At 39.9% G+C, this 13,658-nt stretch overlaps 1 protein-coding gene across 1 annotated transcript in view; it reads left to right on the top strand.

Moving 5' to 3' along the window:
* Window positions 1–13,658, top strand: part of AP2B1 (adaptor related protein complex 2 subunit beta 1) — a gene marked incomplete at its 5' end in the record, with an annotated part of 84,186 nt that overhangs the window by 45,275 nt on the left and 25,253 nt on the right. Inside the window, one exon of the mRNA XM_081805344.1 lies at window positions 3,506–3,635. Coding sequence (XP_081661470.1) covers window positions 3,506–3,635 — 130 coding nt within the window. The remainder of the gene's footprint in view (window positions 1–3,505; window positions 3,636–13,658) is intronic.

Here is a 13,658-nt window from a genome sequence, read left to right on the forward strand (position 1 = left end):
TTGGTACCTTTCTTGTAGATTCCTTACAGTTTTCTACATAGATAAATCATTTTGTCTGTGGTTAGAGAGTTTTATCTTTTCCTTTTCAGTCTTACGCCTTTTCTTTTCTTGTCTGACTGTAGTAGGATCCGCAGTAAATGTAGAGTGCATGTGATAAGAAGGGACATCTTTGTTCTGTTTTAATTCTCTGGGGGAAAGCATTCAGTCTTTCACCATTAAGTGCAGTGTTAACTGTAGGTTTTTCATGGAGGTTGAGAGAGTTCCTGCTCTTCCTGGTTTGTTGAGTTTTACTGTGAGTGTGTATTAAATTGATCATTAATTATAATTAATTTATTATGAGTTGGTAAAAATGTCAGATGCTTCTTCATTTATTGAGATGATCATGTGGTTCTTTTTTAGTGTATTTATATGATGGATTACAGTGATTGATTTTTTTGAATGCTACCCCAATCTCATATTCTTGGGATAAATCCTGTCTGGTCAGGATATATTGTCTGTTTTTATGTATTGCTCAGTCTGATTTGCTAAAATTTTGTTGAGTGTTTTTTGCATCTATGTTATTGGTGTAGTTCATTCTGACATGATTTATTCTTTTCTGTTATTTCTTTCCTGAGTTTTATTGACTCTCCTTTATCTTCTCCTCTTGTCTGGCCATCTCTTCCCCAAGTGCTTCCTTCATGTTATGTGTTCTCCTTTGGTGACTGCAATTGCTTTATTAAGTGTATTTTTCTGTTAACTTCTGTATAAATGTTTCATTTTTTTTTTTAAGATTTTATTTATTTGAGAGAGAGAGCATGTGTTTGTGAGCACGAGCAGGGGGGAGCAGGGAAGGAGACGGGAAGAGGGAGAGAGAGAAGCAGGCTTCCCTCTGCGGGGCTCCATCACAGGACCCTGAGATCATGACCTGAGCCAAAGGCAGACACTTAACCAACTGAGCCACCCAGGTGCCCCCATAATTTCCATTGTTTTTATGGCAGATTATTTTCAAGTATGTTTTGTTTGTCAATAAGTTTTGTACTGCTGTTTTTCCACTTTTTTGTAATAGTGTCTTTGAGTGCTGTGCTTATACCATTTTGATACTCCTATCTGAATGAGTTGGAATTTGCAGGACCTGCTATTAGCAGGAGGCTCCTGTAGACGAGGAAGATAAGCCAGGGTCATTTTTTTAGGCTTTGCTACGCAGGGACTCTCCCTCCTTTGCTATGGTGTGGTCACAACTCCTCTGCCTCTAAGAACCTGACTTTATTCGGGGTGCCTGGGTGGCTCAGTCGGTTAAGCGGCTGCCTTCAGCTTGGGTCATGATCCCAGGGTCCTGGGATCGAGCCCCACATCGGGCTCCCTGCTCAGCGCGAAGTCTGCTTCTCCCTCTTCCTCTGCCTCTCCCCCTGCTTGTGAACTCTTTCTCTCTTTCTCTGTCAAATAAATAAATAAAATCTTAAAAAAAAAAAAAAGAACCTGACTTTATTCAAGAAGACTTTATTTCAGCCCTGAGCTCTACAGATTCTCTTACTGGTTTCTGCCTCTGAGGAACACAGCCCTATCTTCAGGTATCTGTTTCCCCTTTAGAAGGCTGCTTTCTTGAGCTCTGTTATCCCCAGGCCCCCCTGGGGACTTTCCACCTTCTTTCTTCACCTGACCTCTGCATTCCCTGTTTGGTATTTGCCCTACTCAATAGCGCTTGGCACTTGGAATGGGTTTCTCTTCTGAGAATGGATATTTATGGTCGGTATCTGAGGCCTGCTATCCCTAGTTGCCTCTGAACTCTCTGCCTCCCTACCTCACCTCCAGAGCTTCTCTCACCAGTTCTGCTGATCTCATGTGCTTTGGCCACATGTAAATATAATTGGGAAGTTTGTAGGTTTCCTCGGACTTGCAGTTTTGCAGAAGGTGAAGTTATAGATTAGTAAGGAATTTTTCCCTCTTTGTTTCTTCTGTATCATTTCCAAGAGGAGCAATTTGAAGATTAGGAACTAAACTGCTGTCATGTTTCTATCCCAATATTGCCTTCAGACAGAGATTGCTGACCATGAGAGCAAGATCAAAAGAGCAGAATGGTTTTTTGATCTATAAATGTTACACAAAAATGAGTGATGTGTATTCTCAGGATCACTTTATTATTACATTTTGATATTCTAAAGCATAGTTTAGGAAAAAGAAAATGTTTCTTCTGCCATCCTATGACTCTTGAAAGATATTACCTATATAAACTCTATAGTTATAAGTATTATAGTCCCATCTTCCTTCCTGAGGCTAATTAGAACACAAATTCAATATAAATTTATCTCTTTCATTTGTGTATTTGTTACACCTATAGGCCCACTTTTCCCTTTATGCTCCATCTATTTGAAATTCTTATATTTCTTGTACATAAGACATGTCTGTTCTTGGGGCACGTGGGTGGCTCAGCCTGTTAAGTGTCCAATTCTTGATTTCAGCTCAGGTCCTGATCTCAGGGTCATGAGATTGAGCCCTGTGCTGGGCGTGGAGCCTGCGTAAGATTCTCTCTCTCCTTCTGCCCCTCCCACCCTCCCTGCTTGGGCGTATGCTCACTTTCTCTAGTGTGCACTCTCAAAAAAAAAAATGCAAAAACAAAACACGTCTGCTTTCATATGTATTTGTTATTTATGTAACTCCAGACTCAGGTTTTTCCCATCTCTTTACTATTCTTGTATTGTTATTAGACAGGCTTCTCTGTGAAGTCAAACTAGTGGGTACACACTCTGTTCCTCAGGCTTAGAAAGTGACCAGCTGGTCCTAGTCGTTTGGAATGTCTAAGCCAATCAATTTTGCTTTACTTTCACTGTCTCTTTTCTAGTGATTGTGTCTTGCATAGGTAAACAAAAAAGAAAATTAGAATTACCAGTAAGTAATCTTCTGGATTACTAAGGCAGGTTATCAAGCCAGTGAAATAATGTCAATTTATTGTACTTTATAGGGTGTGTATTCTTTTTTTTTTTTTTAAAGATTTTATTTATTTGATACAGAGAGAGACAGCAAGAGAGGGAACACAAGCAGGGGGAGTGGGAGAGGGAGAAGCAGGCTTCCTGCTGAGCAGGAGCCTGATGCGGAGCTCGATCCCAGGACCCTGAGATCGTGACCTGAACTGAAGGCAGATGCTTAACAACTGAGCCACCCAGGTGTCCCTAGGGTGTGTATTCTTAAGTCTTCTTTCTCCCAAGGATTTTCTAAGGAAAGATGTTTTTAAAAAGAGAGAGAAAGAAACTTACTAAATCTGGCCCTCTAGTGGTGTGAAACATAAGAAACTAGCAAAGCAATTCTGTGCTTATGAATGTTTTCTCCTTCCTCAAATCCATTTAATGGGAAACAGGTTATATTGTAATCAGTTTACAGCAAATTAGAATTAAGCATCTTGGTTCCATTGTTTCTTCCATTTAATTTTATTAAAAATTATGTTCAAATGGAGTAGAGAGCCATTGAAACCCAAAGATGTGGCTAAATCTTGCCTCCTGATTAACCTCTGGAATTTTTTCATCCTTTTTCATAGCTTTGGTGTCATCCCCAGCACTCCTCTGGCCATTCATACACCGCTCATGCCAAACCAGAGCATTGATGTCTCCCTGCCTCTCAACACCTTGGGCCCAGTCATGAAGATGGAACCTCTGAATAACCTGCAGGTTAGAGTTTTACTTCACTCAGGGGGTGCAACTTGATACCTTTCCGATTTTATTTCATTTATGTATAAAACAACCACTCTCTTCCTCATATTAAGATTTGGTCGTGGAGTATTCAGATTTGAAATAACTATGGAGAAGAGTTTGTTTATTCATTTATTTAGAGAGCACAGGGGAGGGGCAGAGGGAGAGAGAGAGAATCTTAAGCAGGCTGCATATCCAGTGCAGAGCCCAACTCAGGGCTCAGTATCATGACCCTGAGATCATGACCTTAGATGAAATCAAGAGTCGTTTGCTTAACCGACTGAGCCACCCAGGTGCCCGCCCCTTTTTAAAAAAAAAAAAAAGGTCATATTGGTGCCTAGCTGGCACCAGGCACCGATGAGTAAAAGAATGAGTAACACAGGAAGTTACTCATTCTTTTACTCAACAAACATTTAGAAACTTTTAAAGATCTTATTTATAAACCTTTTTTCTAAAAGACTTTTGTAGTGAATTTGTCATTTATATGAGAATAGATTTATGTAGAGGTTATCTTTGAACACAAAACCACAAATAGAGTTATTTGGATTTAAAGGCCCCCTATTAGCACATAACTATGATAAGTAGCAGTGTCTTAGAGGAGCTCAGAACTTTATCAGGTCTACAAGAGCCTCTCGATCTTGAAAATACTGAATTTTTTAGAATGCTTAAGTACTAGCTGAGAGTTTTCATTCAGTTTTCATCTGTTTTGAATTTCTCTTTGAAATATAAGCCTTCTGGGGTTCAAGCAACATGAAGGCAGACTAGTAAGCTTATAAGCTCAAGTGTAGCAGTATCAAAGGGTTATTAATACAGATATAAGCCCTCGATGTTGTGGGTTTTTAAATGCTCACAAGAACAAGAGAGACAGCCCTGGGTCCATCTGAGATTGGGAACTGTAAGTGATCTCTGCACAAAGCTAATACCCTGGAAGGGTAACTCCCTCAGTGGACGGGAAACTGGGAAAACTGTTTACAGTAAGGCAGGTGATGGAAAAGTTTCTCTCTGACCAGCATTCTGCATGCCCTCTTACGACAAATCCAGGACCCAATATTTTGCCATACATGGCATAATATATGGGCATATAGCCCAAACTTAGGTACAATGTTCTCCAAACCAATAAATTAATGTAAAATTGGTCCAGGACTGGTGAAACCCAGGGTACCTGGCAGAAGCAAATGCAAAGCAGTCATTTTGCAACAGCTCTAAGCTGACAGAGCCATCAGGACTCCCAGCTGAAAAGAAAATCTCTTTTCAAAGCGAGCTCACAGGGGCGGTGCCTGGGAGGCACAGTCGGTTGAGCATCTGCCTTCGGCTCAGGTCATGATCCCAGGGTCCTGGGATCGAGTCCCTCATTGGGCTCCCTGCTCGGCGGGGAGCCTGCTTCTCCCTCTCCCTCTGCCCCTCTGCCCCACTTGTGTGTGCTCTCTCTCTCTCTCAAATAGTCTTTTTGAAAAAAGAAAGAAAGAAAGCTCACAATTTGAACCATAAAAAGAGGGAAATGTATACTATGAAAGACAGAAGACACAGCAGACAGAGGATGAGGACTCCCCTTCCACCAAGAACTTGAAATGAATAGTCTGAATGAGACTAAAAATATAAAATATGTTTAAAATGATTAAAGAAAAGTATCAACCTTCTACTTTCCAGTCAAGACAGGTGGGATACCATTGCTCAGTCATCTGGAAAATACCAGTGTGAATCCTAGTACTGATGGTGAGACATCACCAGTACAATTACTTGGAGTTAAGATTAATGTTCTGTGGTAGTTTAAATATGAGCACACCAGGCCTGTTCACCAGTTCACTACCTTGTTGCCACAGTTAGTGGATGCCTCTTTCTCTGCAAAGGGTATGATTTGGAGCAAAGATGAGTGAGTCATGAAAGAACTTGGCTCAGACTAGAAGAACAAAACAAGGATTACTGTGCAGATGGAATTGGCTGTTACTATGATGCGAGCAGTGTGTTAAGGGGCTTTTCCAGCACAGAATCCTGAAGTAAGGAACTAACCCAAATCTACACCTGCTCCTTTTTCATGGAAATCTAACCTCCTGTTGGCCCATAGAGCCTCCAGCACAGTATTTGAGGACAGTCAGCATGACTGCAAGAATGCTTTACTGTAGAAGTAGGAAAAGGAATTTGGGTCACAGAAACCAGGGCAAATTTTTCTGCTTTTAAAACAAAAAGGAGATAATAAAGAAATGAATGTCAGTTTACCTTCCTGTTTGTATTTCCATTTCTCATTCAGTGAAATGAACATCCCGAACAAGGAACCCTCATAAGAGCAGTTGAATCTTAGTCCAACTCCTTCCCTCAAAAGTACTGATTAGGACTAGTAAATTTTTGTTTTTGCAAACCTGAAGTTAGAAGAAGCAGACTTTTAAAAATTTTACATCTTCTGTCAAGGATGTCATAATTATGGTGATTTTCTCATTAATTGACATTTCCCAGTGGAGAAGATAAGCAAAAACTTAAAAGAGAAACACTTTTTTCCCCCCCACTATGAGCAGCTCTATTTAATGTCTGCTGGTGCTAGTTGAAAGTAATGGCTAGCTTAAGGTGGGTGGTTTACTTTAGATTTCACCTTCCATTCTGCCCTTGTCCCAGTATAAACAAAAAGAATCAAATATTAACTCCAACAAGCTTAGATCATAAAGATCCAGATAAAGCCAGGTAAAGATTGATTGGCATTTAAACATTATATTTGCAGAGTGTTTGAATTCAAGAACTCACATGGGAAAATTAGTGCTTTTCTACTTCAGACCATAAAATCAGGAAAGAAAAAAAAATGTTTGGAGTTTGAGGAAAAGAAATTTTGAAGGCAGTATGGGTTAAACTATTTTGGCTAATTTCATATCAATATATAGGACAAATAAACCCAGCTGCCAGAACTGTCGTGTAGCACTTAATACAAAAACGTTTCATTACAGTGCTCAGTAAACAACTTACTGGCTTATAGTCTGTCTGAAACACTATTGAAAGGTTAAAAAGACACTGTTCTCTCTTAAAATGTAAAATATAGTCTGCCTTAGAGACAAGAATTAAATACCTAGTAAAGATGTGAGCCTAGAAAATGTCTCCTACTGTACCGATGTTGGTTGTTAAAGCCTTTGCGAATCCAATTTATAAATAAGAGTTTAGCTTGCCTCTGGTGGGATCTTCTCTTAAATTTATTTATAGCATACAATTATATTCTTTTAAAAAGAGAATTCCCTCTATTTAAATAAAACAAAAACATTAACAAATGTCTAAATGAATTACTTCTAAATGAGTCTCTCTGACTCTGATATCCTTGACTTTCATTCATCTCTGTTAGTTGCTTAGAAACATTTTCCCAATATACTTCTTCAAACTTGACACCTGGCGAGTGACTGCTTCTTCAAGTCAGTGTCTGTGAAAAGACAGTAGACTTATGACAGAACAGGTGTTCATCCTGGGCTTTGCGCAGATGCTGTAGAGTTCTCACTGCTGCTTGGCTTCCTTTCTCACTGGGCTATAAAACCTTATGAGAGCATTGGTTTTAATTTTGTCCAGGGTTTTAAAAACAATTATTTTATTTTATTTATTTATTTATTTTTAAAGATTTTATTTATTTATTTGAGACAGAGAGAATGAGAGACAGAGAGCATGAGAGGGAGGAGGGTCAGAGGGAGAAGCAGACTCCCTCCCGAGCAGGGAGCCTGATGCGGGACTCGATCCTGGGACTCCAGGATCATGACCTGAGCCGAAGGCAGTCGCTTAACCAACTGAGCCACCCAGGCGCCCCTAAAAACAATTATTTTAGAAGATTTTATTTATTTATCAGAGAGAGAGAGAGAGGGAGAGAGCACAAGCAGCAGGCAGAGCAGGCAGAGGGAGAAGCAGGCTCCCAGCTGAGCAAGGAGCCCCCTGTGGGAATCGATTTCAGGACCCTGGGATGACCTGAGCCGAAGGCAGACGCTTAACAACTGAGCTACCCAGGCGTTCCTAAAAAAAATTTAAAGAGTCAACTAGTTGTATAGTTAGTTCAGAACAGCCGAGTCCCCCAGCCTTTTCTCCCCAGCATGGCCCCAGTTTTCTCTTTCCATAGTCAATCTCTCTTGCTTCTTGCAGTTGAGACTTTTTGCATTTACCTCTCTGAGTAAAATGCTTGTATTGTGACTTCTGGATTTTTCCATTTTAGGTGTTCTTTAACATCTTTCTGCACTCACTGATGTCCTCTTCATGCCTATGTCCTATCCTCCTGTTTTCCTGACAGAGCTAGCTCAGAATTTGCTTTAATCAGAGTTCAGTGTTTAGGTTATTTTTTTTTTTTTAAAGATTTTACTTATTTATTTGAGGGGCGAGGTGGGGAGCAGAGGGAGAGGGACAAGCAGACTCCCTGCTCACCACTTGGGGCTCAATCCCATGATCCTGAGGTCATGACCCAAGCCAAAACCAAGAGTCAGACACTTAACAGACTGAGCCACCCAGGCACCCCCAATGTTTACATTATTAGGACTATACTTCAAAGCTGAGCTATGAAGTGTAATTATCTTTTTCTCCATAAAACTTTTTGTAAGTAGTTGGATACTTACCTGTTAATACCTGTCTCTTCTTGTTTGCTTAATTTTTTTGTGTTTTTAACCATAATTCAGTCCCAACTTCCCATGAGATCAGACCCTTCAAAAAGGTCTATCACTTTCACTTTCTTGAAGTCCCCTCTGGAGTCTTTTGACCTGCTCTATTCTGGACTAATTTTCTTATGTGTGAAAGATGGCTGTCATCCTGGGATCTCCCTTCATCATCACTCTGTGGTTCATTGCCTTCTCTCTTCTATGTTGAGTCTCCTATTATATGGTTCTTTGATTACTTCCTCATTTTGATGAAAAACATCCTCCGGTAGCTTCCTGAGAATGGGTATGTAGAGAATAAAGTTTTTGAAGTTTCACATGTTTTAAAATGTCTTCTTCATACTTTCTGACAGTTCCTGTATATCTAGGTTGGAAATCATTTTGCTTCTAGTCTGATGCTATTCTGATTCTTGATTTTTTTTTTTTTTGCGCTGTGTTCTTTCTCATTTAAAGCTTATAAGATCCTTTCTTTATCCCTCATATTCTGAAATTTCACATGATGTGCCTCTAGAGGTATCAGTCCCTTATCACCCATTATACTAGGTGACTCATTGGGCTCTTTCATAGTGGAAGCTTGTAGCCCTTGGTTCTGGGAATTTTTTTTTTTTTTAACTTTGTAGATCTCCCTTTATTTTCTGTTTCTCTTATTAGAAGTCTTTTCATTTGGATGTTGACCCTTCTGAGCCAATCCCTGTTTTTCCCTCTTATTTTCCATCTCTTTCTCCTTTTGCTTTACTTTCTAAAAACTTTTTATGGAAAATTCTTAACATTACAAAAGTAAATAGAATAGTGTAATGAGTCCCTGTATTCCATACCCATCGTTGAGCTTCAGTGATTATCTGTAGTTAATATTGTTTCATCTATACCCCTGTCCACAGCCCTACTCCATAATATTTTGAGGCAAATCTCAGACATACCATTTCATCTGTAAAATTTCAATATCTGCAGCAGGCCCTGAAAACGGTGTTGGGTCTGTCTGCCAGTAGATTCTGTGTGTTCTATCTGGGCATCTCTCTTTGGTCCTGATGATTCTTCTGTCCATGGGTTGCAGGGAGGCCAGAGGAGGATCAGAGTGTGGCTTTCTAAACAATGAGACCCAGGACCAGAGCTCCAGTTTACTCATCACTGAGGGCAGCTGGAATCCTCTGTGTCAGTACTCTCACGTCTGTCTTCTTGGGCTGGCTTAATTCTTCCAAAAATTATCTTTGACTCTCTTGTCTAGAATATAAAGGCTTTCTGCCAGCTTTTTGGCAGCTAAATTGGGAAAGATGGCTGGAGAGTCTCAGCATTCATTATGCATAAATTCACTGAATCCACCACCCCTCAGCCATGCCTGGCATCCCCTTCAAAGTATCATGTATTTTATCCTCTAAAAAAATTAATCTTCACTTTTTTTTGCTGAGGGGCTAAGGTAGCATAGAGTGGTGGTGGGGATTTGGGACTCCAACAGCATCTTAATCCTTTTTCTTTTGACACTCCCTCCCTACATTTCCCCTCCATACAGTTCCAGACATGCTGCCAGTCCTGAGCTTTTGAGAATTGTGGTGGTGTTGCTGCTGATCCATGTCTTTTACAGACACCAAGATTTTGTTGCTATTGTATTTTTTTTCCTTCCCTATCTTTGTAATTTATACCTGTAAATTTTTTTTCTTTAATTATGGCAGAAATTGTTTCAGGAGAAAGAAATTTTCCTTGTGATTTTCAGTCTACTATCTTTACCTGAAAGTCTGATAGCACCTTTATAAAAATTCTTCCTTCTATAATTGGGAGCCTTAGAGGTAAACCTATGGATAAAGAATTGGGTTTTTCCTGTATATGGTGTTTCTTATCGATCACATAAGTATTGTTTGATAGGAGGATGAATATTAGCGAAAACGTCTCTCGGTTTTTTTCTTTGAAGGTCTCTTCTAAAACAACTTCTTTCATTTCAACCTTTGAATGATTAGGGCAGAAAGTGCTGAAGATCCCAGCTGCAAAGAACACAATCTTACAGTCCTATTTATTCATACCTTTAAGATCTTAGCCAAAAACCTTTTTTTTTTGCCAGTGTATGGCCTTGAGAAAATTCTGTCCCTTGCTACTCCTACATTTGAGTCCCAGCCTGTGAGACAATCAGTTGCAGATGGTGCCTGTCCCTGATATTTCATGGCTTACATATGTCAGTTCACACTCAGAAAGCCCACAGCTGTAGCTATTATACCAGAAAAACTGATAAATGCTTCCAAATGGAAGACCTTTTCAGCAGCTTCCATCAGATGAAGCTAACCAGATTGGCATTTGCTGAGTTTTCTTGACTGTTGTGCAGGCCAAACAAGTTCAGTGTTAAAAACCTCCTTTGGTCTTCCAGGATCCACAGTTGAGGACTGTGCACTCTGATTGCTTTTATGGGACTGCATGCTGCTTGAATAGCTGTGGAGTCCTTGAAGTGGTGGATTTTATGGGAACTATAAGAGATTCCCAGGTTGGACAGATAGATCCAGTGCTGAAAATAACCCCTGTAGACAGGACAGAACCTGAAATATTCCATTAGCAATATGTAGGTCATGGAGGCTTGGTTATGAAGGATGAAAACATGTTACTACCAAAGAAAGAGAAAATTACTTTCTGTGATTGCTGCTTCAAATTTTGATGTACTTTTCATGTCTTATCTGAGAAATTAGAGTATCTTATATACTACATATTGCTTTTTTACTAGGTTATCCCTGTTCAGAATACTCCTTATCCTTTTTATTAAGGTAATCAAGATTCTACTAAGCAGTATCTTTTGTCTTTCAGTCAACTACCGGCCTCTGAGACTCTCTTTTAGGATATATCTATTAATAGCAACTACCCTGTTTGAATAACCACCCGTAAAGCAGTAGACAAGAAAGCAGAGGTGGTCCAGTGGATTGTAAATCTGGCGTCAATGGCAGCACACAGTTGTTCCTGAAATCCAGAATTCAGTTCTCAAAACACCCCAAGCTTGGGACCTAGTTCCTCACTAAAAAAAAAAAAAAAAGCGTCTCTGAGATCAGATTCCTCAAGTAACAGAGGCCCAAGCTGCAAATCTTGAGCAAATAATGAATTTCACACAGTAGTTCTAAAGTGATAATAAAAGTGATATGTGGGCTTTCATCTATTAAAATCCCAGCCGTCTTTATATCGTGATGGTAAGTTAGGAGTCGATGATGAAAAATGGAATCAGTTTTGTGGTTTTGATTTGATAAATAATTGGAAAGTAGATGTAACCATGTGATCTTTATGCAGTAGGGGACTTTGAATTCTGAATAAAAAGTAGGTACCTCTTTCTAGTCCCTGTGTTCTCATTATGGCTGATAATCTTTATGCAAAGCCTTAAAGCTTTACACTACATCATGAGCTGGAATTAAAGAGAGCTCACTGGGATTTTTCTTAGCTGGATTGAAGCCCACTTGAGAGCCATAGAGAGCGCAAGAGGGGGAAGGCAAAAGGAGAGGGAGAGGGAGAGAATCTCAAGCAGACTCTGTGCTGAGCGGCAGAGCCCACTGAGGGGCTCCATCTCACAATCCTGAGATCATGACCTGAGCTGAAACGAAGTGTCAGACGGTTAACCGATTGAGCCATCCAGCCCCAAGCCCTATTTCTGATCGAGTTTACCCTATATTAGCAGTGATGGCATCTCAACATCTACATGAATACTACTAATGATTTACTACCCTAAAATGGCCCGTTCATCCTGAAACTGTTAAAAGTTATTTATATTGAACTAAAATATGCCTTCCTTTAAATTCTATGTGTAGATCCTAGTCTACACATAGAATTGTGGTTTTATAGAACAAGTTTCTCTCTGAATCAAGGTTCATAGGGCCTGAAAATCAGTTAGGTGGGCCTGTAATGAAAATATATTCAGTCTGAATTCATTTTCTCTTTCAGTCCACTTCAGGAATGCCTAAATTTATGGAAGGACATTTATTTGTGTGCACTGCAAATAGATGCCAGTTTTATTGTTCTAATTTTAAGTAGAAAAGGTGGTTAGAAATAGAGACACTGGTAAATGTACTTAGAATCAGTTACAGTTGGAGACGAAGGAAAATATTATTTTTGAGAAGTGTGTGAATAAATGGTGGTCCTTGGTGGGGTAACAGTGTTCCTTTCCAGGAGCCATTGAAGGAGTCGGAAGGCTGAAAGCACAAAACTTCTCAATTCCATGGCTCATGCTCCTGAGAATGATTTCTGTCCCTTCTATGTCTGATCTGTTGCTCCAGTAAAACTAGTCAGAGCTGACATCTGCGCGTGGTGTTCTGCCTGTTTGTCCAGGCATCTTGGAACCTGTCTGCCCTCCTTTTGTCCGCGTTAAGGTTTGATAATACAGTGGGGCAGAGCATGGGCATACCTGTGAACCCGTTTGATTTCTGATTTGCTGCTAACTAATCTGAGACTGTATGTTGATTACCTAGAACCTAGTTTAGGTTCTAGATCACTTTTAGCCTAGGATTTAAAAATGAGTATGTTCATTCTCTCTCATTATTGAGGTCTGTGAATTTCCATTGGGTCTTCTGTCTTACGACATACCAGACTGGGGTGTGAATTATCTAGTCACTTTAACTGGTAGTTTACTAGTCCTGTCTTCACTGTTTTGTGATTCAGTACAGTATGTGTTAAATTTATTTTTAAGTTTAACAGTAAGCCCTACATAGCAAACAGTTCATGCCATCACAGCAAATAGTATTCTGAGAGGCGGCAGCTGCAACCAAGGGCACATCAGCCAGATCTCTCAAGGGAAAGAGAGAGAAAGTGGTGCCTTTAGGTTTAGAGCCTATATAGATCTGGCAGAACCTGTTTAAGGTGAGACCATAGGGTTTAGGGAACTATCAGGCAGTCTGAAAGGCCTATGAAAATATTGCTGGCTGTTTTTGGCAACTGAAACTGGATAGAGTCATTCTGTTGTAGGCTGCTGGAGGAAGAGAGAATTTGGGGTTTGCAATAGAGGTTTCTGGATAGTAACCAGATTGGTCAAGATAGTATGGCAGGTGGGTTCTATATTGGCAGAAAGAGATCACATTTACATTTGCTGTAAGTTTCTGATTTATTTTGGGACACCTGGGTGGCTCAGTTGGTTAAGCGTCTGCCTTCAGCTCAGGTTGTGATCCCAGGGTCTTGGGATCGAGTCCCACATCGGGCTCCTTACTCAGAGTGGAATCTGCTTCTCCCTGTGCCTGCTTGCTCTTGCTTTCTCTCTCTCTCTCTAATAAGTAAGAAATCTTAAAAAAAAAAAAAATTGCTGATTTCTTTTGCCTGACATCTAAAACTTCTTAAAAATGTGGGAGCTACTTGAAGCAGGAACAGATGCAGTGGATCTTAGCATTATTTTCCCTTGACCCAGGTTCCTTTTTTTTTTTTCCCACTTTTTTATTGTTATGTTAATCACCATACATTACATCATTAGTTTTTGATG

The sequence above is a fragment of the Leptonychotes weddellii genome, chromosome 15 (assembly GCF_054177405.1).
Source record: "Leptonychotes weddellii isolate Sample4059 chromosome 15, ASM5417740v2, whole genome shotgun sequence".
In the NCBI taxonomy this organism is placed as follows: domain Eukaryota; kingdom Metazoa; phylum Chordata; class Mammalia; order Carnivora; family Phocidae; genus Leptonychotes; species Leptonychotes weddellii.